The 22612-nt window shown below is 36.0% G+C and overlaps 1 protein-coding gene and 1 pseudogene across 1 annotated transcript in view; both read left to right on the forward strand.

Annotated features, from left to right (window-relative positions):
- Nucleotides 1-22612, forward strand: part of MARK1 (microtubule affinity regulating kinase 1) — a 160956-nt gene that overhangs the window by 86167 nt on the left and 52177 nt on the right. The window contains exons 5-8 of the mRNA XM_004699909.3: nt 6695-6743; nt 8498-8563; nt 12798-12868; nt 18035-18091. Of these exons, the coding sequence (XP_004699966.2) occupies nt 6695-6743; nt 8498-8563; nt 12798-12868; nt 18035-18091 (243 nt within the window). The remainder of the gene's footprint in view (nt 1-6694; nt 6744-8497; nt 8564-12797; nt 12869-18034; nt 18092-22612) is intronic.
- LOC115872331 lies at nt 447-687 on the forward strand (annotated as a pseudogene).

A 22612-nucleotide genomic window follows, 5' to 3' on the forward strand; every position in this document is an offset into this window, starting at 1 on the left:
GATGTACAAATGCGCTTTACACAATTGATGTGTGTATGGATTGGGGTAACAGTTGTATGAGCCCCTAATAAAATGTAAAAAAAAAAAAAAGAAAACACTCTCAACAACAACAAAAGTCTGGGCCCAGAGACTTCACTGGTGAATTCTACCAAATTTTCAGAAAAGAACTGATACCAGTTCTACCCAGACTATTCCAGAATTTAGAAAATGATGGGAAAATCTCAAAATCATTTTATGGTACAACTACAACCCTGTTAGAAAACTAAGCAGAAACATCAATAGAAAGAAAATGACTAAATTGTATCCCTGATGAAAATCCAGTAGAACTCAACAATATATCAATAAAATAATACATCATAATGAAGTGGGATTTATGCCAGTTATGCAATGATAGTTCAACATTAGAAAAACAATCGGCTGACTCTCCCACGAGTTCCTGGTTACGGATGGCCCACGCTGTGAAACCACTGGCATAGGTCTTTAAAGGTGTTTTAGTAGCTGAACTTGGCATGTGTTTTTAGAGCTTATTTTTTGTTTAATAAAAGGAATGCAAGCTAAGAGTTCAGACAAACAATGAATAAGAAATTTTCCTTCATCTTGGAAGTTTATTGCAAATCCATTGAACAACCAGGAATGTATGGAATCAGAAAGCAGGATCAAGAAAAATGGCTAAATAGTAAGAATTAGCCATGTGGCCACTGATCAAGATTTCCCTGTAAAAGAAACATCACAGTATCAGCCAAGGTTAAAATCTTAAAGCTTTCATGGATGGGTCTGGGCATATATATGGCAAAATACAAATTCCAGCTATGTACTGCCTCCATGTGGACTTAGCTGACTGTGGGGTTAAAGGGAAGAGGGAACCCCACAAAACATCACAGCTTCAGTAGGCGCAATTGTACAGCGATAATAAGTAGAGGTTATAGTAAAGTCATAGAGAGCATGAGAGTTAAAAGATGGAGTCAAGTAATGGAGTCAGACGCAATTCATGGTAGCATCGCTCACCTCAGCCCCACTTGATGGTTCTCGTGGAGGGGGCTCAGCCATCAGAGAAGAAGCCGCTGCCTTGTACTCCTTAGCCACCTTCTCCAGCCATCCTCGGCCAGCCACCCCCTCGAGAACCAGGGAGCCTCATTATTTATTGCTAACCACGCATCATATCACTTTAGGGGGATCTGATTACCGTCATACATCACAGAAAGGGGCAATACAATTCATTCTAGAACAAGTTTGATCACTCTGGTGTCTCATATAATAAAACAGACAACTACTATTCTGGGGGACATGCAAGTCCCCTGATAGCAGACAATAACCTAAGTCACCAGGAGGGGTAGCAACATTGGCAATGCAATCAATAGGAGGGGATGACCCAGGGGTGTGCCCACATTTGTTGTGGGATAGATAAACAGTGGTGTCTGCTTGATCTAGACAGCTGATAATGGCTACCTATCCTTGGTCACACTTGGGCGGGTTTGACCTCTCTGGTATCTCCTACAAATAAACAGACAACCACTATCCTTATCAGAAGGGAGTGGGTCTTATTTAGGGTGAGTCAGACTATAGTCTAGATGGCTGATGTTAGGGAGAATAACCTCTGACCTATTTTCGCCACCTAATGAACAGTCATTCTCAAGCTAAGTCTGGCATATATTTTGGGGAGACAACTTAAGAGAAATCCTTCTGTTCCTCACAGCTGACACCTTACTTAAATGGCTGCTTGTACAGAACCAATGGTTCTGGGGGTCACGGGAGAAGGGGAGGTGGGATAAAGGAAGGGGAGTGGTCAACCAACCCAGAGACAAGAGAACAACAAGGATGTCTAGTGGGGCTTAATCAAGGGCAGTGTAACAGCGAGGAATTACTGAAAGCTGAATGAAGACTGAACATGATAATGGGACAAGAGGAAAGTAAAAGGAAATAGAGTAAAGAACTAGGAGGCAAAGGGCATTTGTAGAAGTCTAAATACAGACATGTACATATATAAATATTTATATGTAACTATAGGAAAATAGATCCATGTACTTATATCTATGTGTTAAGTATTAAGGTAGCAGATGGACATTGGACCTCTATTCAAGTACTCCCTCAACACAGGAACACTTTGTTCTAATAATCCGGCATTCCGTGATGCTCACCTTCCCAACACGATTGCTGAAGACAAAAAGGGTGCATAAGCAAATGTGGTGAAGAAAGCTGGTACCCAGCTATCAAAATATATAGTGTCTGGCGTCTTAAAGGCTTGAAGACAAACAAGCGCCCATCTAGCTAAGAAGCAACAAAGCCTGCGTGGAAGAAGCACACCAGCCTGTGTAATCATGAGGTATCGATGGGATCAGGTATCAGGCATCTAAGACCCAGAACAAAAAAAACATAGAAATGCGAAGGGGGTTCGGAGTGGAGACCCAAAGCCCATCTGTAGACAATTGGACATCCCCTTACAGAAGGATCACAAGGAAGAGACAAGCCAGTCAGTGTGCAGCACAGCACTGATGAAATATACAACTTTCTTCTGGTTCTTTAATGCTTCCTGCCCCCACTATCATGACTTCAATTTTACCTTAAAAATCTGACTAGACCAGAACATGTACACTGCTACAGATAAGAGCCTGCAACACAAGGAAACCAGGACAGACAAACCTCTCAGGACCAATAATGAGAATAGAGATACCAGAAGTGGAAGGGGAAGGTGGGAGGAGAAAGGGTGAATGGATCATAAGGATTGACATATAACCCACTCCCAGGGGGACGGTCAACAGAAAAGTGGGTGAAGGGAGACAGCGGACGATGTAAGATATGAAAATAATTTGTAATTTATCAAGGGTTCATGAAGGAAGGAGGAGGGTACTGGAGGGAGGGGGAAAATGAGCTGATAGCAAGGGCTCAAGTAGAAAGAAAATGCTTTGAAAATGATGATGGCAACATATGTACAAATGTGCTTGACACAATGGATGAATGTATGGATTGTGATTAGAGCTGCACCCCCCCCCCAATAAAAGTATTTAGTAATAATAATTTTAAAAGTCTGCTTGTCTTAAGGCAAGTCTTTGAGGCCCCAGATGCTATTCTCTCTGATAGCCAGGCATTACCTGATTGCTTCACTACACTTTGCTATAGTTCCATTATCTTCAGTTATCTCTTAATAAGGGTGAGAATCAAATAGGGCCATGTCATAAGAACTAATTGTTCTTAGATTCAAGTTAAGTGTTCCTTGATTGTTTTCACATAGTAATAAATACCAGCCCTAAACTATTAAACATATGATGTATTTTTACTTGTTCTTGTACCCTGGATAATTTGTTCTATCAGTAGTAGCTGCATCTTCAAAAGTCTAGTAATACATAAAACATCTAGAATGTAAGATAATGTTGATTGATTGCTACATCTTATGATAAGATTTTAACTTCATGAGAAATTGCCGGACCATCTTCCAAAATGATCATTCCTTTTACATTCCTGCCAGCAATGAAAGAGAGTTTCCGTCACTCTACATCATTGCAATAGTTGATATTGTTAGTTTCTTGCTTCATTTTTGTTTTGGATTTTAGTACATGACTGTACATTGTAATATAAAGTTATAATGAACTCATTGTGAAAACCAAAGTTTTTAATGTGTAGTGAATTTTACTCTTAGTACGTATTACATTTTTAAAATTAATTGTCTCATTAAAATTAGTATTTTAAGAAAGAATATTTTTCACATGAAGGGAGTATTTATAAACAGTGAAAACTACAAGATAGATCAAAATAAAGAATAGTAGGAGTGTAGCCGTTCTTGTCCAATATGATTTATGAGTGCCACAGAATTTACTTACCATTTACTTTAAGGCTGAAAATTAACTAGAACATCACACACTTCTGAAAATAGAGTTTATTTTGAAAACACCCATGCCATAAAATATATCTTTGTTAATATCTTTTCTTGTTTCTTCTATTTTTTTGAAGGTGATTTTTTCAACCTAATATACCAAAAGACAAAATGGGCATGGGGGGGAGTCAAATCATAGTTTCAAAAAATTGACCGGATATTTCTCATGTTTCCAGTGATCTGTTTTCCATTTGTGTTGTTTCTTTATAAATAATTTTATTGGGGGCTCTTACACCTTTTACAACAATCTATACATCAGTTGTATCAAGCACATTTGTACATGTTGCCATCATCTTCAAAACATTTTCTTTCCACTTGAGCCCTTGGGATCAGCTCCTCTTTTTTCCCTCCCTCTCCCACCGTCATGAACCATTGATAAATTATGTATTATTATTTTCATATCTTACACCATCAGCTGTCTCCCTTCACCCACGTTTCTGTTGTTCATCCCCCTGGGGAGGGGGCGATTATATGTCAGCCATTGTGATCGGTTCTCCCTTTCTCCCCATTCTCCCCCACCACCCCACCCCCCGCCATCCCCCAACCATTATGGTATCACTACCATTACTGTTCTGAGGCGGTTATCTGTCCTGGTTTCTGCATGTCGAGAGCTCTTATCTGTACCAGTGTACATGCTCCAGTCTAGCTGGATTTGTAAGGTAGAACTGAGGTTATGATAATGAGGGGGAGGAAGCATTCAAGAACTAAAGGAATGTTGTATACTTCGTGGGTGCTATACTGCACCCTTGGCTGATTTGTCCTTTCTTGTGTCCCTTCTGTGAGGAAGGTCCAATTGTCTGCAGATGGGCTTTGGGTCTGCACTTCAATTCCGCTTGTTTGCATCAGTTTGATTATGTGTTTTGGGTTTCCTGATCCCTGATACCTGATCCTATAGACACCTCATGATTATCCAGGCTGGTGTATTTCTTCCATGTGGGCTTTGTTGCTTCTCAGCTAGATGGCCGCTTGTTTAACTTCAAGCCTTTAAGACCCCAGACTCTGTATCTTGTAATAACCATGCACTATCAGCTTTCTTTACCACATTTGCTTATGCACCCATTTTGTCTTCAGCCATGAGTTTGGAAAGGTGAGTATCACAGAATGCCAGGTTATTAGAACAGTGTTCTTGCATTGAGGGAGGACTTGAGTAGAGGCCTGATATCCATCTGCTACCTTAATACTTAACATATAAATATATGTACATAGACCTATGTCTGTATCATTATATATTAATATATTTACATATATACATGCCTATATTTATTCCTCTAAAAATGTCTTTTGCCTCCAAGTTCTTTCCTTTCTTTCATTTTACTTTCCTCTTGTCACACTATCATGCTCAACTGTCATTTGGCTCTCTGTAATTCCTCTTTGCTATATTGCACTTGATCAAATTCAACCAGGCATTCTACGCCCTCCCCGCCATCGATTTTAGATCTTTTTTTTTTTGTTCCCTTGTCCCTGGGTTTGTTGGCTTCCCCCACCATTTCCCCCACATCCCCCTCTTCCACATTCCCCCACATGTCTCCCTAGAACTGTGGGCCCCATTGTTTTCTCTTCAGGATTGTAAACAATCCTGCCTATCTTATATAGATAGACATTTTTTTAAAAGCCTATAAATAGTTCCAGGCCTGTTTGCTGACCCTTTTTAATGTTTTCCGATCAATTCTGATGAGGTGCCAAGCCCTGCCTCCTGAGTCAGAAGTCTCTTTTCGAGAATCCTCGAGGACTTAGTTGCTTTGCTCCCCTTGCTGCTTTGTTGCACTCCCTTTGTGTTGTGCTCTGGTGTTGGGGGTCAGACCAGGCACAATTCCCGCACTATCCCCAGTAGTGCTGTGGGTCAGTTAGGGAATGTCTCATGGTGGGGCCACCCTCATGGTCCTCTCTGTGCATTGACTGCTCTGAGCAGGAATGTTGTCCTTAGGCTTGGTGGGCCAGGATGTGGTTCTTTCTCTCTCTCTTTCTCTCTCTCTCTCCCTCCCTCCCTCCCTCCTTCCCTCAGTCCTAGTTTGCTCCTGAGTGGTCTGGGCACACCTGCCACTCTACATGGGCTGTCTTCAGTGCTGTTTTCTATACTGCATTCTTCTCTGGGAGGGGGATTTGTTTTCCATTTGTATTGGTTTTATATTAAGTGGTTGATATTTTTGTTATCTTTAAATATCTTTCTATAAGTTTCCTTAAAAATGCTGCTACAAATTGTTTCCTCTTCATTTTTTACTTATATATAGGCTATAGTTTTCAATCTTTCAAGGAATATCTAACCAATTAATAGAGATGACTTGGAATCGGGCACCCAAGGAAGATGGTTTGGGGACAGATGGAGATTATATGAAAGACCATTCAGTTTTATTTCCATAGTCTTTTTCTTTTATTCCTGGGAATAGAGTATAAGCTTGATTGTGGATTGCATACTCAGTCCACACACAGACAGAGCCACAGGACTCTAGAATTATTTGATGAATTTAAGTGTATATAATTAAAATTATTTTGGAAACCAAGTCTCAGCAGCTTCAGTGTTTCAGTGTAGGTTACACAGCCTGTTGGAACTGAGAAACAGGAAACATTGTTTGTTCCTCAGTTCATTGCAAGGATCTTGTAGTGTCTTCTAAGCAGGTGAATTTCTTCAGAGGGATATTTTGATCCACTCACTACCCTACTGTTGTTAACTCTCTCTTAACTGTACAGTGTGAATTATGTGGCGGTTACATATTAAATCATCATGTTTGCGTTCAGTAACTTAAACAAGCTTGCTGTGTTAGCCTTCCCTTTTTTATTCTCATTTCCCTCTTCTTTGTTAATAGAAACATATTTACTTGTTTTCTTTAACAGTTGTTCCGAGAAGTACGAATCATGAAGATACTGAATCATCCTAATATAGGTAAGAGATTTACATATGTAATTTTTAATGATGAGTATTCATTTGAAAAACTATGATTTTAAAGTATTTTATATAAACAGAAGAAAAGCGATAATATGAGTGATAAAGTGAAAAAGTCTTACTTTGGGTAAAAAGTTATTTTTTAACAAAAAAAAAAACTAAGTCTACAAATGCAGTTTACTAATATTTTGCAGTCTTCACTGAAAGTATGCATATGATTTGGAATTAAATACATAGAAAACTGTTTGTTTTATTTTTTTGACTCCTTACCAAATTTCCCTATAGAGTTTGTAGCTGTTTAGGTATTTATGAAAAATGAATTTCATATAATTTGATAATATATATTTGTGTTTGAGCATAGGCTATAGGCAACAAAATATATTTTAAATGACTGCAATTTAAAATTGCAATTATTTCCAATTTTTGTGTTTTATCAAGTACATTATTATATGAAGTAATTTGATTATAGTAAGTGTAAAACAATTATTTGAATCTGTTTAAAAAACCTTGTTTTTTCCCACATTTAAAAATTTTATCGTTACAAAAAATCATATCATTGTGAATAAGGGGGAGTGCAAAGTAGAGACCCAAAGCCCATCTGTAGGCAACTAGACATCCCCTTACAGAAGGGTTGCGGGGAGGAGACGAGACAGTTAGGGCACAGCAATGATGAAACATACAACTTTCTTCTAGTTCTTTAATGCTTCCTCCCCCTACTATCATCCCATTTCTACCTTGCAAATCTGGCTAGACCAGAGGATGTACACGGGTTCAGATAGGAAATGGAACCACAGGGAATCCAGGACAGATGAACCCCTCAGGACCAGGGCTGAGAGTGGGGGAACCGATCACAAGGATCTACATATAACCCCCCTCCCTGGGGGATGGACAAAAAAAAAGTGGGTGAAGGGAGATTTTGGACAGTGTAAGATATGACAAAATAATAATAATAATTTATAAATTATCAAGGTGCGGGGAGGGAGGGGAAAATATGAGCTGATACCAAGGGCTCAAGTAGAAAGAAAATGTTCTGAGAATGATGATGGCAACTTATGTACAAATGTGCTTATCACAATGGATGGATGTATGGATTGTGATAAGAATTGTACGAGCCCCCAATAAATGATTAAAAAGAAAAAAATGCAGGTGAAACCATTGGGAAAAAAAAGAAAATGATGACAGTTGTACAAATGTGCTTGACACAATGGATGTATGCATGGATTGTGATAAGAACTGTAAGAGCCCCCAATAAAATGATTTTTTTTTAATTTATCTTTATCGAATATATTAGCGTGAATTAAAAAAAATAATTTGTTAGTAGTTTTTACCATATACTTTAATAACATTACATAATTGTTTTTAAATTCTTTAAAATTTTCCTTCCTACGCCAAAGATAACAACATTAAATAAGTCTCATTTAAGCTTTGTTAACTTTCATTTGATTATTCTAATGTTAAAAGTCTCCTTTTGTTTACCTTATTTTGATTGGAATAAAGCAATTTTATTTTACCCCAAACATTTAACTACCTTTTGAAATAGCAGTTGGTTTCAAATCATTTAGCAGTGTTTTTTTGGGGGGTGGGGGGTTTGCTTTCCTATGGAAATAATAACACTTGGGATCTTTTAAATTTTTTAAATCACAATTAATTATTTTTGTACATTTCTCTTTGGTTTTGTGTTACCTTAAATTACTTGAAGCACCCTCAGACTATGCTAACAATTATAGAGTCATATCTCTGATTTCTTTTTTCAGTAAAATTATTTGAAGTTATTGAAACAGAGAAGACCCTCTATTTAGTCATGGAATACGCCAGTGGGGGTAAGGATGAAAAGGATTGAAAAGTTTCCTTTGATGAGCCATGTGAAATTATCAGTGCCTAAATGTTCATTATAATACATTTATCTTCATTATTGTTCATGGGTCTATTGTTTTGTTAAAATGCCTTTAAAGTATGTCTTTAAAAAATTCTGTGTTTGCTTTGAAGACTCATTTAGTCTACATTGAATTATTGAATATTTTCTTAGTTAAAATTGCTTCAGGGTAGCTTCCAAAACTCTAAATTCACATTGTCATATGTGAATATTTTTGTTCTCTGATCTAAGTATTATTATAATAATACAGGTACTCCCTGCTTTTGGAAAGTTTGCTTTATGCCACTCTGTTTAACAAAATACCTACACTAGTACCTGCTTTCACTATCTGAGGGAAATCTGAAAAGGATTTGACTTTTACGACAAAAGGTAAAATAGTTGGTGTTCAGCATTTGTTTTGCAGCTCGCAGTCCAGAGCAGCGAGAGCACTGTTATCATCTTGGTGTGGAGCCACCACAGCTGTGAACTGTGTCTGTGGAACACTGTATGTTAGTGTTACCTTAGCTTTTCTGTGTTATTTGGTATGATTTTGTAGGTTGAATTTTGGGTCTGGCAATGCTCAAAAAGTCCCCATATAAATTAATGGTAATCCCACTTCTCTTTTAGGCTATTTCTCTTTGACTTGCATGGAAACGCTATACTTTCACATAGGGGGGAAACCTATATACCATAATGCGATAATGACTACATACTTTTGATTATAAGCAGCGAAGGCCTCAAATACAGTACATATTTCTTGAAGTTTCTAGTAAAAGCATGTCCTGGGTTATATGTTTATTCCACTGGTTATTCATATATGATAAATTCTAAATAAGCAAATATTTTCTGAACAATCCATAAAATATTTCCACTTTTAAAAGTCTGTATCTATGTAGTTTCATATAAAGTAGGAGATTGAGATGGCAAGGAAATAGCAAGATATTATTGGTCATATAGTATAATGTATATTTTGACTGCTATAGAATGATCTTTAAACACTTGTATGTAACAGGAATTCTCTTCTGCCCTTTGCATCAAATGAGATATCAACTCAAAATAGCTGTTCTTTCAGGCATAGGGTTTCCTTTTCTCAGAAACAGGCTTAAAATTTATGGGGTTAAATAATTTACTTAGTAAAAAGGAATATTTACAAGGTGGTATTAGGAGCTCAGAATTTAAACAACTGAAAAAGAGGGAGGTAGCTGAAATTAAACTACATTGACTGGCTATTCAATATTCAGCAATTTTCTTCAATAGAAAAACTAAGTGTTGAGCCCTTTTAGCTAATAGTTTAATAGTTATATATTTATGGTAACTCAATTTATATGTATATATAAAAGAAAGGTTTATTTATTGTAAACATCTGTGCCATATGCTTTTGTACTACCTTAGATTTCTAAAAAATTACAAATATTAATTAATTTTTTGCTTTCTTAGTTGTCTAAAGAGATTGAATGCTTCAGTTGATTTGTACTTTTGCAAAGTTGTTTTATCTTGAAGCAGCTTGATTTTAAAATTGCATTAATAACAGCCATGCAAATTTGTATAGAATAAAGGTTCGTAGTAAAACTATAAATCACAATCATCACAAAATGAACTATTTCTGTTTCTTAAATTTTTTCCCTAGCCTTTAGTTAGAGTTCTATAATAATGTGCAGTTTGGGAATCCTAGAGCTATTATTAGTTCAGTGAGACTCTTTTTTCCTTTACTTTTGATCTAAACTTTGGGGAGAGGGGTTTGTACCCACCAACTGCTCTGTGGGAGAAAAGACTTGGTGATCTGTCTCTGTAAAGAATACAGTCTAGGAAACGCTGTGGGGCAGTTCTGTCAGTCCTTGCAGGCTCACTATAAATTGGAATCAACTAAATGGCACACAACAATTTGTGGACTCTTCTGTTTTTATAAAAGTCCTCAAGGCTGTGTTAATATTAACATGCATACAGTTTTAATGAGGAATGTTAAGTACAGTCAACTCTCTATTGGTGGTAATGACGGGGAGCAATGGCTAGACTAACACAGAGCCAAGGGAGGTGGTTATCACTGTTCTCCTTCAGTAACAGAGCCAGGAGGGACGATGTATAGTATTATTAGGTATGGAATTCAGCCCCATCCATTCAGTCTGATTCCTGGTCATAGAGTGTCTTTAGCTCTGGGAACTTGCCAGTCAGCAGCCTTATAACAAAACCAGCATGGTTCAATGGCAGTAAATTAGAAGCATTTTTCTTGCTTTTTTAATCTGTACAAAATGGTGAGGTAATTATGGAAAATAAAACGCTTTTTCCTATAAAATTTCTAGATATTTTTAAATTGAAGCTGAATTGCACACAAAAATAGAATCATACTGCCTCTTTGCTAGGAATAGACGAGTTGATTTTGGCACATTAATAAGGCAGGAGGTATAGAGATTGGGAAAGCAAGCATCTCCTGATGAATTTAAGCCATCATTAGTCCAAAGTAGCCCATTAAAAGTAGATGTCAGGGCTACTCGGGGATGGTGTGTTTATCCCTGCCTTTGTTTATGCAAACCATTTATTAAATGTTTTCTGTGTACCAAATAATAGTCTGGGTCCACAAGTATACAGTGGTGCTCAAAGACAAAGTACCTGCCCTCGGGAAGATTGCATTCTAGTTGAGGCAAATCATAAATGCATAACATATAATAAATTAAGTTAAATATCTGGCAAATGAGTTGCTTAAATATCTGGCAAATGAGCATTCCAGACAGAGCTCAAAGGGTAACCCCACATTTTAAACTCTTGGCTACATGTTTCCCTGCTTCAACTCAGATATCTAGAAGTAAACTGTGATCAACTGCTATGACAGGTGAACTGGAACATCCATTCATTTCTCTGTTCTTATCATCCATTTTAAACACTTAAGAATGTTTGATGTGACATACTGTCTAACATAGTAGATGTATGAGTTTCATCTGACATACATCCAGTACATATTTATTTTGAAAGTTTTAATTAATCCTAGGAAGATATTACATTGTATAATGTATATATAGTACCTGCATAGGTACAATCTGTCATCTATTGAGTGCTTACCATATATCAGTTACTATGCTGGCACATGCATTGTTTCATTTAATCCTCACAACACCCATGTGAGGCAGCAGGCACAAGATAGAAATTAGGTCTTAATGAAGTTAAAGAATTTTTCTAACGTCACCCAATAGCTATTCGTATAGATAAACCAGATTTCAGACACAAATTGTACTGATTCTTAACCATGAGTTTTTAACAGCTCTGCTGAGCTTTATAAGTACTCTAAGCCACTTTATGAGTTTTTAATAATCACATATTTCTAAGTATAAGCTACGTTATAAGGACATAGATTTCTTAACTCTCTCGTACTAGAGTTAATATTTTACTGTTAATGTATCTAAGTGTAATTCACTATTTCACTATTGACAAAAGAAAATGAAAAGAAACAAACTTGTAGGCTTTTGCAGAAGACAATGAAATTAGTAGAATATTTCTTCAGTTTCTAGTTACTTGCAAATTATTTCAACAATTTTTTATTGGCAATCCATTTTGTTCTGCCATGGGAATGAGGGTACAAATAAAGTATGTACATCATAATGGTGTACAACTAGTTTAAAGTTCATTTGGAGTAGTAGGCACACACAAGAATAATTTAACTCTATGTAATTTAAGTATCCAAATATGTGACATGAGAATAGAAATAAACATAATCACTAGCCAGAAGGGTAAAGAAGAAATCATTATTATTGGGAATAGATAGAATTTGAACAAGACTATATGATGGTAAAATTTAAGAGAGGAATTATAATATGATTTCATTATTTTGTTTGAAATGTAGGCTCCCAATGCAAAGCTAAAATTAATTTTTACTTGCCTGTGTGGGGCTTCCCATTATTAGAATGGATAATGAAGAGTTGACTGTATTTTTACGTGATACTTGAAAACATAAAGCATGTTTCCTTGGTTATGTTTTTATGGCATTTGAAAAGAGTTTTGCTAAGATATAAGTGGCTACAGGTACACAATTCTGTATGGTTTTTCCCTCTTTTTTTTCTACTCGTTTTAATTTGTGATTTACATAGATCTAGAAGAACATTGCAGGCCAAAAGTTTTGGTTTTGTTTTCCAAACAAGGCAAAAACCTGAAATTGTATATATTGTAAATTGACAGTCCATGTATGTTTTACTACCTGCTTTACCTTTCCAATTCAGGTGAAGTATTTGATTACTTAGTTGCCCATGGAAGAATGAAAGAGAAAGAGGCCCGTGCAAAATTTAGGCAGGTATGGAAAATAGTTTTCAATATTGTTTCATGGTATGTTTATTGATGAACAGTATCACAAACTGGAACTGAGAGGATATGGTATATTCAAAATAAATATATTCCTTCTTTCTACAAGTTTTAAGAATGGAAAGCTCCTGAAAATGAAATCTGATCTTTCTTAGTTTAATTTAAAGTAATTTCAGAAGATGATTATTAGATAGTCTTAAATAGTGAATTTTTACAGGGAGTACTCACCTTACTAGCTCTTTGGGAGTCATGGATATATACATTAGATTGAGATAGAACAGGAAGTTTTGATCCTTTGGAGCTTTATCCAAAATCTGAGTCTGTTTAGCTTTATATGTGCAGCATACGTGTGTACTATTCAGAGGTCTATGTTTTATTTACCTTTTTAATTTAAGATGTGTTGAGCTTAGAATTCATATTTTTGTAGATCTAAAGAATATAGTCAATTTTATTTAGCCAAATAGGCATGGAATCTTGCAAATGTGGCAGAGGGATATGGTAAGATACTTATATTTCCAGTTAAACTTGAATAAGACTTGTTAACAGAAATGATAAATAAGAAAAAGTAAGTTAAATGCACATTTCTATTTTTTATTTTCAGAAATGGAACTATTCAAATAGTCACACTTTATACATACATCACTATAAAAACAACAAATTATAAATTATATAATGTTCATAAAATTTACTGGAATGAATTTTCAGTAGGAAACTTTTAACTGTACCCAAAACTTTACCCTAGTGAGTTTAAAATCATTCATTTAAAACAGTTCAATATGTCTCCCCCTAAGTTTGAACCCTACTCCACGATTTCAGGGGCCCTGCCATCAAAATGTGTGAGAAAATACAGAATAATGATAGAAGAAATTTACCTGCCTGTTAGCTTATCTTAAAAAATCTGAGAAATCCAGAAAGGAAGAAGATGTAAAAACCTAGTTAATATTTGGCTTTTTTTTTTCCCCAAAAAAACTCAAAGCATGACCCAATTATTTGAACTATTTTAAAGTGAGTAAATGTGTTTTAAAGACCTGCATTATTAATACCTCACTGAACTATTACTTTTAGGAACACAATTTGGGGCAAGATACATACCAAAGAGAGCATACATAGTTCTTTTATTCAATGTAGATCCTTAGAAGCATTCAACTGAAAGTATCTGGCTCTAAATGCAATGGGAAAGAAGGAAGCAACCTTGAGAAACTGAATGAAGCCTGTTGAGCTTCACAATGCTAGATTCTTTCCTGTCCCAGGACTAAAGTGCTAGCTTACCCTTAAGGCACTACAACCATTGCATTGCGTATCATTATTCTTTCAACATCACCCGTCTCCATCGTTTGCCTGGCAGACCAGCAAGAAAATTCCATTGGACATTGCTTTTTCCTCTTTAAATGATAGCGTATATTACTACTTACTGTTTCCCCATTTTAAATAGCTTATTATAGAAAAACATACTGGGGCACTATGGAATTAGGAAGCTGAAAATCCCTGCTGTTTTAAAGACCTAATCATCTTTGATAATGGGTGAGAATGAGGTAAAAGCTTGGGAGACACAGATATTTTTATATAGGTCCAAATTATTACTAAGGTTCTTTGCCTTTTTGCAACAAAATCTGAATTATTTTGAAATTTCATATGGAATAACTTCATTTTCCAGGAACTATTTTCTTACATAGGTTTAGTTAAAACTCATAAAAGGTGGGAAAATGTGAATTTTATTTTGTACTTTATTATTTTTATTTTAATAATGAATATACTGTATTGTCAAGAAGAGAGAGATATAAATCTAATAGTAAGGTTAAGGATATATATATATATATACATACTTAACCATATATATCCTTAACCTTACTATTAGATGTGGTGCCAAAGACACTAGGACAATTTATGACCACTTATTACCACCTGTGCACTGTCTGCATTCATTATGATTTGAGGACCTACAAGGAAATCATTGTATTAATTCACTCTTGCAGTACTAAGGCTACTATTGACACCCTGGGGATGGCTACGGCATTAAAAAGCAGCTCCAGCAGCTGTACCTCACTGCAGAACACTGAGCTTGTAGTCTTTAACTCACTGCAGGGCTGGTTGTAAATCATGGTTTCAACATCCATAATAGGAAATTCCCACTTCCCTTTTCGGGAAGTACAGAATTTTGAGAGGGGAGTGCCTGACCATTGAATGATGCAGTAAAATTTGAGTTTGTGAATGGGAATTCCTGCAGTGAGTCAGAAGCACAATATGCCAGAACTTCACTTTCATGACAGAGAATTGCTCACTGCTAGGCAAGTACAGCTGTGTAAACCACCACATTTGGTCTGTTACAGAGTTCAAAGAGAAAACATGCTGAAGGCAGCACATTTTCTATAACCATCTTACCAGAATGAGGGCTTTGGCTCAGAAAGTTGATTTCAAAAGTGCTATGAAACTGCTTTCCTAGAGAATATTTTACGTGATACGAAATTCATGAACTTTGGTCATATTAGGTAACAAAATCATTGTCCTCTAACATGCCTTCACTGGATTACTCCAAGCAAGTAACTTGCAAAAGATAGCGCCATATCAGCAAATTTCTGTCATCCACGAAACAAAAATAAATATCAAAAGATGAGGGGGCTTTGAAAAGTTTGTTGAATAATTCCATTTTCTTTTTTTAAAATAATTTTATTGGCACATAATCCACATATCCTACAATTCAGTAGTTCAATCATATTAAGAAGAGTTGTACAATCATTGTCACAGTTAATTGTCTTTATTGTAATCATTTTTATTAGCCCCCCATTTCTACCCAACTTTCCCTACTATACCCTCAAGAAACCATTAGTCCAGTTACTGTTTCTGTAGAATTATTCCATTATCTTTTAATTCCATTTTCCACCAACTTAAAAAACATCATTATATATAGCCTATATTGTTTGTTCAGTAACATTTATCAATATGCACTTTAAAATGTATGTACTTCTTGGCTAATGAGTTTTTAATGTATTTAACAACAATTAGATATTAGAATTTCTAAGCATGTAGCTTAAGAAACCCAGTATTCCAATTATTCATTAACATCCACTATATTTTAGAGATTCACATTTCAGATTGGTCAGGGCCATTCAGAATCACTGTGTTAAAAATGTGCAGTAGTTCTATAAAAGCTGTGTGGTTTAGAATTCAGAAGTTTTTACCAGTCTGTTTTTGAGGTCACACTCTCACTTAACACCATTTTCATCTCACACTGAAATTTCTCATGTTACATGAATCAACCGTGTTTCATTATTGTTCATGTATTTTGCCATCCTAGTTAGCCTCACCCCACCCCAAATCTCCACATTTTAAAGTATTACTAGCCTTCAAAGGAAGGGATCCCTGAGGGCAGAGTGGCTACGTGCTCGGCTGCTAATCCGAAAACCAGCAGTTCATCCGCCATCCTCTCCACAGTCGGCTTTCATAAAGCTTTACCATCTTTAATAGCCATGGTCAGTTCTCCTCTAGCCTATTGGTCACAACGGGTCAGAATTGGCTCTGGCAATGACTTTGGTTTCTTTTGGTATCCTTCAAGTATAGTTTAGATGAAGTAGCTCCTACTTCAAGAAGCATTTCCAAGTGAAGTTATTCTTTCTTGGTCACCATTCCTGACTACTCTGTACTTCTGCTTCTGCTCTGTTTTATAGTTAGCCAAATTCTTGTTTTCTCTTTCTAATTAATTAGATTATAAGATCTTTAAGGCAGAAGTCCATATAGTGTTTGAATTCATATTTGCATTCCCCTAGCAACCAGCACATTTTCTTGCGTATAGCAAGTACTCAATAAATATAGGTTGAATTGAAATGAATATTTGAATTACACATTACTCATTGTGTATTGATTTTATTTTGAATTCATGCCTCCTATCTTTGAACCACTTGTTGATAAAGATTAGAATATTTTTGTAATGATAAAATATCACTTTTACTACTTTGGAGTTCTTTTCTTTTTAGCCCACATTCCTGTTAGCATAGTCATCTGTTACATCATCTCCAGACTTAAAAAAAATCCCATTTCTGTCTCCTGTTGTAAATGCCTGACCAACATTGAGCATTCAAACTGTGTTGATGTTTAAGTGAATCAGCAGGATTTAATGTCCTACTGTACATGAAAATGATTGTCTTGTATAACAGATGAGCCTGGGGCCCTCGCAGGTTACTGTGTTGTGTTGTTAACCACAAGATCTGCAATTTGAACCCAACCAAGATGAGGCTTTCTGCTCCCCTAATGAATTACAACCTTAGAAACCCACAGGGGCAGTTGTGCTCTGTCCTTAGGATTACAATGAGTCAGAATTGACTTTGATAGCATTGAAATGTATCAGATATTATTATACATACACAACAAATCCTCTAATTGATTGAGATTATAAGTTAAATGTATAAGTAACTCATAACTGTTATGTGCATCGCTATTACAGACTTATTCCTCATTTGTTCTTTTGGTGCTAATCTTGTTAGGTGGCTTCCTTGTTTCCCTCTAAAGAACCATATATACTGTTTAAAGATTATGGCCACATACAAAATCTGCGTAACAGCAGAGGAATACTTTGCCTAAGTGAATTAATAGCAGGTGTTAAGATTAAATTTCCTTATCCCATCATTTTTTTGATGACCAGATTCTTTTTAAGGCTTCAAAAAGCCCCTTCTGTTGGGTCTGTTTAATATGAACAGATGAAGAGTTGATAAATTCTCAGTAAATTGGCTTCACTAAGGCAGCATGCCTTGAACACATCTGTAATAATTCCTAGAATAAAGTTTTGATTTTAGAACCAAGCCAATTATGTTGAAATAGTAATTCACAAAAGCTTTTATTCTAACACAGAAGTAAATTATATGACCAACTACTAATTGTATACATGTAAACAGAGAAATATAACAACAGCTAATCATCACAAACCCTAACAAAAGCATAACTTAGCCTCTTTAGCAAGAGAACATCACGTTTCTCCATTTTCCATACTTAAGAACATAACTTTTATCGCTTTAACTCTATTAGGTATACTTTTCTGAAATAAGAGGAGTAGTGACTTTATTACCATAAACATTAATAGTTTATCTATATTTGAGGTCATGTGGTGAAAAAATCAGTATGCTTGTAACATGAAATCAATTTGAGTGTTTTATCTAAATGTTTATTTCAGATTGTATCAGCTGTACAATATTGTCATCAAAAATGCATTGTTCATCGTGATCTTAAGGTAAGCAACTAATTTTGTACCAGCAAATTCTAACTTATTCTCAGATATTTGATAGTAGAACGCTTCTCTTTGGCTGCTTAATTATGCAAAGTACTGTGCAAGATAATTAGTTCAGTTCTTAAAAATAACTATTTTGGTAAAATTTATATGGTAAAAATACCATTTTCTAGTATGAAAATAATTTCTTTACTTTTAATAATAGTAGTCTCAGAGAATATTTGTCCTTCGGATGATCCCTTCTGGACCAGTGGTGAGAGTGGCGATACTAAGAGGGTGAAGGGAGGGTGACTTAGAAAGGGGGAACCCATTACAAGGATCTACATATAACCTCCTCCCTGGGGGATGGACAACAGAAAGTGGGTGAAGGGAGACGTCGGACAGTGTAAGACATGACAAAATAATGATAATTTAAAAGTTATCAAGGGTTTATGAGGAAGGGGGGCATGAGGAGGGAGGGGAAAAATGAGGAGCTCATGCCAGGGCCTTACATGGAGGGAAAATGTTTTGAGAATGACGAGGGCAATGAATATACAAATGTGCTTTATACAATTGATGTATGTATGGATTGTGATAAGAGTTGTATGAGCCCCCAATAAAATGATTTTTTAAAAAAAAGAATATTTGTCCTTTTGTGATTGCTTACCAAGGGGAGGAGGGAGAATGTGGGAGAAGTCACGGGTTAGATTATTGAGAATTGTAAACTTGGGTGAAAGGGAAGGAAGTTCACAATAAAATAGAAATTAAGAAAAAATGATGGAAAATAGGGGAGGGCTCTGGGAGGTGTGCAAGGATTAAAAGCAACAGGCAAATACTATTGCTTACATGATCACCATTTGGAGTGGTGATCTGTACATGGATGCTGGAGAGACAGGCAATCTGAACAGATGGAGGGAGGAAAAATCCGAGCATACCTATGAACACATATAAGTTTCACAGAATATTTGCATATGTGTTTTTACCTTTGCTGGAAAAAGACCATGAATGTAGTGGAATATCCAGGGGACAAAATTATGAAAACCAAACAACACGAGGGAATGTTTGACTGGGCCTAGGGATTCCATACCATGGTCTGGGGAGATACCAAGGTCCGTTGGCATAACATGGTTCACAAAGGCAGTGTTCTAAGTCTGCATTGATAAGTAGTGACTGGGCTTTTAAAAGTTCGTGAGCAGCCATCTTAAGTTGCCACCATTGGTCTCTCCTACCTGGAAGAAATAAGAATGATAACAACTGGAAGACAACTGGATAACAACTAAATGAAAGCAATTAGTCCAGTGGACTAATGGACCATGCAAACATCAGTCTCCACACGTCTGACACCAGGAGACCCGGATGATGTTCAGCCACCACTACCAACTGCTCTGAAAAGAATAACGCTAGAAGGCCCTGGATAGAATGGAAGAAAAATGTGGAACAGAACTTAGAATCATAAAAAAGAGACCAGGCTTATTGGTCGGATAGAAACTGGTGAGATACCTAAGACTATGTCCCTTAGTCAACTCTTAGATCTGGAACTGAACTCACCACGTTGGTTTTTTGGTAATGAAAAAGTATTTGGTTACTTTACAACCAAGGTTCACACCTTAGAATAATCTACCATTTAAGACCAGAAGGGTAGCATTTACCCAAAGCCAAGAGAATTAGGGAGGAAGGAGGAATGGACACAAGAAATTGAAATGGATGATTTGTAACAAAATCTTTATGAATTATTGAATGGAAAACTGATGTTCTGCACTGTAAACCTTAACCTAAACCACAATTTTAAAAAATGTAATGTCACTTTAAATCATTTTAAGGGAATAATCATAGATATATAGTATATTATCTATGTTGTATAACCATCATCGTTATTTCTGATACTTTTTTTTATCACCCAAACAGAAAAGGAATACTCTTGAACCAGTGATTAACTGTTGTCCCTGTCTTAGTTACCTAGAACTACCCTAGCAAAATACAAGGGAGGTGACTTTAAGAACAGCAATTTATTGCCTCGCTGTTCTAGAAATCTGAATTCAAGGCATCTTGTACTCGCTTTTCTCCTTTAGAGAACGAACCTCTCTTTTCTGAAACACTGCCAAAGTGTTTTCCACTGGTGATGCAACATTGTGCCTTCGCACCAGTAATGTATAAATGTTCCAATTTCTCTATATCCCTGTCAATACTTGTTTGCTAAAATATTCATATCAGTGAGTGTGAAGTGGTAATTCATTGTAGTTTTGATTTATTTCCCTGATGTTTAGTGATATTGAGCATCCTCTCATGTGTATATAGGCCATTTGTAGATCTTTAGATAATATCTATTCAAGTCCTTTGCCTGTGTTTTCAGTTGGCTTTTTTTCTTATTGGTTATTTCACAGGAGTTCTTTATATTTTTCTAGATATTGAACCCCTATTAGATGTTTTTCTCACATTCTGTAGTTTCTCTCTTCACTTCCTGATAATGCCCTATCATATACACTTTTTTGGAAGCCTAATTTATGTTTCTTTTCTTGTGTTACTCATATTTTTTGGTTCCAAGCTTAAGAATACATTTCATAAGCACAGCCCTGAAGCATAATATCTGTGTTTCATTTTATGCATTTAATATGTTTCTTTTTTGAGATAGTTTTATTGAGAAATCGTTAATGTAATATACAATTCTGTAGTTCCGCCACATGAAGAATTAGGGTTGTGCAGGTATCACCACAGTAAACTTTGGAATATTTTCTTCCAAGTGTTCCAAATTTTTTACTTCTCATGTTCAGATCATTGATCTATTTAAGTTCATTTTCATATGTTCTTTGAGGTAGGGCTCAAATTTCATTCTTTTGCATGTGGAGATCAAATTCTCCCGCATAATTTGTTGAAGAGACTATTCTTTCCACATCAAATGAACTTGAACCCCTATCAAAAAAATCACTTGACAATTGATGGCTGGAATTTTTTCTAGCTTCTCTGTTTTATTCCTTTGGCCTACATGTATGTCTGTGTGTGTATTAGTACCCCATCGTTTTCATTATTGCAGCTTTGTAGTAAACTTTAAAAGTAGGAGATGTGAGTCTTCCAATCTTTTTTCTTCCTTTACAAAATTCTTTAGGCTATTTGGGATCACTTGTAGTTTCACATGAATTTGAGAATTGACTTTTCTATTTCTGAGGAAGAAAAAGACTGTTAGAATTTTCATTGGGGTTGTGTTAAAACTCTATTGTTTGGGGACTTAATTCACTGCTTCATCTATGTACACAGAATATATTTCCATTAATTTTGGTCATCTTTAATTTCTTTTAGCAATGTTTCATAGTTTTCAGTTTACAAGTCTTTGACCTCGCTGGTTAAATTTATTCCTAGATATTTTATTCCTTTATGTGCACTTGTAAATTGAATTCTTTTATTTTCTTTTAAAATTGGTATATAAAATCACACAGGTGATTTTTGTGTGTCCATTTTGTACCTTGTAACTATTAAATCCATTTATTTGTTCATATATATGAGTGATACCATATATACTCGAGTATAAGCTGAGTTTTTCAGCACTTTTTAAATGCAGTTTTTGTGGTAAAATTAGGTGCCTCGGCTGATGTTCAGGTCAGCTTATACTCGAGTATACAGTATATGGTGTGTGTGTGTGTAATGGGGGCTCATATACATCCATTGTGTCATGCACATTTGTACATTTGTTGCCATTATAATTTTCAAAACATTTTCTTTCTACTTGAGTTCTTGGTATCAGCTCCTTTTTTCCCTACCTTACCCACCATCCCACACTTGTGAATCCTTGAAAATTATAAATTATTATTTCCACATCTTACACCATTCGCTGTTTCCCTTTACCCACGTTTACATTGTTCGACCCCCTGTGGGGGGGTATTATACATTGATCATTGTGTCCACCTTTTTCCCCCTTCTTCCCCCCACCCTCATGGTATCACTACTCCCATTACTGTTCCTGAGGGGTTTGTCTGTCCTGTACTGAATTCCAAGGGTCTTAGCTGTACTAGTGTACATCCTCCGGTCTAGCCGGATATGTAAGGTAGAACTGAGGTCATGATAGTCGGGTTGGGGGGTGGGGAAGCATTCAAGAGCTAGAGGAATGTTGTGTGTTTCATCAATGCCATACTGCACCCTAGCTGACTTGTTCCTCCTTTGTGACCCTTCTGTCAGAGGATGTCCAATTGTCTATAGATGGGCTTTTCGGGGTTCTTCAGGGACTTCATTGCTTTGCTCACCTTGCTGCTCTGTTGCTCTACCTTCGTGTTTCGACCTGGCATTTATTAGTTCTTATTACTTTCTTATAGAGTCTTGGAATTTATATATACAGACATACCTCAGAGATATTATGGGTTTGTTTTCAGACTCCCACAATAAAGCAAGTGTCACATTAAAGCAAGTCACATGAATTTTTTTGTTTCTTAATATATATGAAAGTTATGCTCATGTCCACAGTTGGGTCTTCACTCTACCTCCCCCCTCATTCACATCAATGTAATTGTTAGTTTTGCCTGATACCTGATCCCATCAACACCTTGTGATCCCACAGGTTGG

The sequence above is a fragment of the Echinops telfairi genome, unplaced genomic scaffold (genome assembly GCF_000313985.2).
Source record: "Echinops telfairi isolate 266 unplaced genomic scaffold, ASM31398v2 ScPeMD7_7424;HRSCAF=8462, whole genome shotgun sequence".
NCBI classification, from domain to species: domain Eukaryota; kingdom Metazoa; phylum Chordata; class Mammalia; order Afrosoricida; family Tenrecidae; genus Echinops; species Echinops telfairi.